The sequence below is a fragment of the Apis dorsata genome, unplaced genomic scaffold (assembly GCF_000469605.1).
Source record: "Apis dorsata unplaced genomic scaffold, Apis dorsata 1.3 scaffold_504, whole genome shotgun sequence".
NCBI lineage: Eukaryota > Metazoa > Arthropoda > Insecta > Hymenoptera > Apidae > Apis > Apis dorsata.
The window spans coordinates 46015-49872 of NW_006263733.1; the positions used below are offsets into that span (position 1 = coordinate 46015).

General features: G+C 42.8%; 1 protein-coding gene across 2 annotated transcripts in view; it reads right to left on the reverse strand.

Moving 5' to 3' along the window:
* The window catches only part of LOC102673079, a 47390-nt gene extending 45011 nt beyond the window's left edge, over window positions 1-2379 (reverse strand). For both annotated transcript variants that reach the window (XM_031512710.1, XM_031512709.1), the window contains exon 1: window positions 2162-2379. In XM_031512710.1, coding sequence (XP_031368570.1) covers window positions 2162-2262 — 101 coding nt within the window. In that variant the 5' untranslated portion in view covers window positions 2263-2379. The remainder of the gene's footprint in view (window positions 1-2161) is intronic.
* Between the last annotated feature and the right edge of the window lie 1479 nt (window positions 2380-3858).

Genomic DNA, 3858 nt, shown 5'->3' on the forward strand with positions numbered 1-3858 from the left:
GCGATTCGACACTAATAAATCATTCCTTCCGTGGAAAAATTGAAAAATTTAATGGAATCTAAGAATTTACGAATTGTTCAAAGTATTATAATTTCGAAACGAAATCATAAAGCTTATATTAAACTGGTTGAAGAACATGTAACTCGTGTAACCAAATTGTTCGTGTAATAGGAATCCACCGATTTCTCTCCCTATTTGTGATTTTTTTCGTTCTAATAACCGGAATTCACGTTCACTTAAGTGGATCCAATCATACTACATCTAGGTCGTTTCGTACATAGCGCATTAATCTACTGTATTTTCTTTTTTTTTTTTTTGTTCCAATAAATGGAATTCTACTGTTCCTATTAAAGAGATCCATTTCTCCGAATTACGCAAGTCGCGCCATTAATCTCGTTACTTATCTCGCGCACAACATCTTACGAATATCTCAGATCTTTCCACTTCAACACGAATCTTTCGTTCCCGAAAAATGGCCCAAAAATCTATTATTAAACAATCAAGGAAGGAAAATCCATTCTCCATTCCCATTGTTGATAAAACGAATTCCATCCCATATCCAAATTTGAATCCCAATAAATTAAATAATCGTCGCTTTCGTTGGCCCATCGGGCCACGTAAACGTAATAACCCTTTAGCGCAAGTGCTCGCTAAGAATGCGCGTTTCGCCGGTGGCTCGCCCACGCCAGTCAGTCGGTAGGTCCGATTGTTCTCAGGATATATCCTGGGCTGGTTTGCCTGGCTGGTTAGCCTAGCTGGTTAGTTCTCTGCCCAACCTTCAGCCTGGATACCCGGCATAGTTCGCCTACAGGTCCTCTCTCGACTCTCTCGCGTTACCAGCGACGAAAGAAAAGAACGCGGCAAAGAAGGAGGAGGGGGAGGTATCATCTCCTTCCCTCTTGTCTCTTCCTCTCCCCCCGCCGTCCATCCTCGAGTTCCCTCTTTTCTCGCGCGCGATTCGCGTGTGTGACGCATCGCAGCCACCCTGAGAAACGCGNCCACGCAACACTCGAGTGCCCGTTCCGCGATTCCTCGCCTCCAGGCTACTACACCTGCCGCGCGCTCGTCCCTACCTGTCCATCGGGTGATCCCGAAATCCGCTCAGCTATCCAGAGGCCGCACCTGGTCGCATCTCCGCTTTCACCGGCCTCCTCCGTTCAACCGCCTGCCGTAGATCTCTGTCCCGACCGCGGAGGGATTCCGGTGCCGGCTTTTCTCTCCCCCTTCTGGGTGAAAGCGAACAATCGCGCAACTGTAACAACCGCGTGCATAAATCTTCCAGGCAGGGAGAATTATCGCGATGACTGGGCTGTTTAAATGACCGATTTTCGATTCCCTCGCTCGCCACGATCCGAACAGATTGCGTTCCGGAGAGGAGCAGGCGGAGGAGGAAGAGAGAGGAGGAGGAGGGGGAGAGTATCTAGGCATATGCCCCGGATGGCATATCCCTGGCTGTTCGCCGGTATCGTTAGTTAGAAAGGAAGATCGACGACACCGATAAAGATCCCTCGTGTGGTGCCGGAGGATCCTCTTGAGAAGGTAGCGGGGTCGAAGATGCGATGATCGTGTACGAGAGTTCGTTTCGACGAACGATGTACCGGATATAAAGTAAAGCGGACGTGGACGGGCAGAGAGAAGGAGGACGATCCGCAATACGCGTAATTACAGGTTGCCGATCCTCTCGTGCACCGCGGGGCCTTTTTGCCGCGTGCGTGCATGCAGAGCAGAATTTCTTCGCGAGTAGGAGGGAGGGGGGAGGGAAGAACGACCTACTTGCCCCGCGAGAGGGGCTGGATCCTGCTCTGGATTGATTTATCGAATATAGTACCAGACTCTGGTTACTAATTATCGACGATTCTACGAAAAAATCCGGACGAGGCCTGGTGATGATCGAGTTCCCGAGTCGTCCGTATTTATATATATGTACGAAATATACGATAATCGTGGATATCGACACAATGGTTGCAAGGGATATCTATCCCTCCGTAAATCGTAAATCTGCTCGGCTGAGACATATTTTATTGCGGCCGGCTAACGTGTAAGACGCTACTCGCGCGAGGCGCGCAACGGGTGAGTAAAGGCTCCTGCTACGGAAATATTAATGCAACTTCATCAATCACCCTGCATAAACAGTGGGGCAAGAAAACGATTTACTACTTACGATCTGGCCGGCCTACCGACCAATGTATAGCAATGAACGCGCTCGCGGTTCTGGAGAAACTCGCGAAACCGAGCGGACGAACATTCGTCAAAATCTTTCATCGCCTTTTATTCCCACAGAAACCGAGTTGAAACTGATCGAATTAAAAGTTTACGCGTTCAATCTTCTGTAGAAGGTATTATTGTATGTTTGTATATACGGGAACGTTGATACGTCGATTCGTGGAATATCGGCTTTCGAGAATTGACTCATCGAAACAAAGGCTTATCCGTATATACAAACAATTCAAATTTAGATTAATTTCATGCGATGTTTATATTTCTTATATTTCTTTCTATATGTATTTCTGTATATACAAAATATTGATACGTAGATTCGTGGAATATAGACTTTCGGGAATCGATTCTCAAAACAAAGGCTTATCCGTATATACGTATATACAAAATTTAAATTAATTTCATGCGATGTTTATATTTCTTATATTTCTTTCTATATGTATTTCTGTATATACAAAATATTGATACGTAGATTCGTGGAATATAGACTTTCGGGAATCGATTCTCAAAACAAAGGCTTATCCGTATATACAAACAATTCAAATTTAGATTAATTTCATGCGATATTTATATTTCTTTCTATATGTATTTCTGTATATACAAAATATTGATACGTAAATTCGTGGAATATAGACTTTCGAGAATCGATTTTCAAAACAAAGGCTTATCCGTATATACAAACAATTTATGTTAAACGAAACGATGAAAATAGAATGGTAATATAAATACGTAGATTTCGTTCTATTTAAAATATAATAAATAAACTTCGATTCAATTTACATCAATTTTTGTATGAAATGAAATAATTCACGATGACAGTATGCATTATTATTTTAAGTAATATTCAATATTGTAATGTACAATTATCCTTAAGAAATTTAATAATTTGTTAACAAATTTGTATAAAATTTACATCGATACACCAAATAAAATAGCACTTAAAAAAATTTAAAATAATACTCCAATAATAATTAACAAAAAGAATTAAATTGCATTCGAATAGATCGTTTCGTATTTTTTCCTAAGTTATCGAAAACCGAATCTCAATCAAAAAAAAAAAAACCTCAGCATCTCTCGCTAGATTACGCGATAAAATTTATAAATCAGGCATTCGACGATGGAAAGAATTCTCTCGGATATCGTTTTGCTTCTTGGAACGACGATAACGCATATATACTCTTGTCAAGCGAATGGAAGCGGAGCGTTTACGTGGCCATCAGATCGAGGGAAGTTCATCCGCCCGTTTTAGGAGGTGGACGTCGTCAATTCGCGAGAGAAAAAGGAAACGTGAAAAGGCGGGGAGCCGAGGGAGACAGACTGAAACTGAAACGCACCCATAAGCACCGACCGCTCTAGACTCACGTACTTCCTTAATGCCGAATACGCCATCCGTTTTCTTGCCATATAAGTTTCTATCAAAAGGACGGATCGTAATCCAGAAATCTCTTCGTGTGGGACCCCATGGGAATACGGATCTCGGTGAAACTCACGCACTACTACCTACCCGCCCCGTTACCCGCTTGAGAAACCAGCATCACCGTTGGACTCCGTCGTTTTCGTGTCGCGAAATGAATTTTTACGATGGCATAAAAATCCGCTTTCAGCTCCCTCTCGCGATCTTATCGCTCGAGATTCTAAATA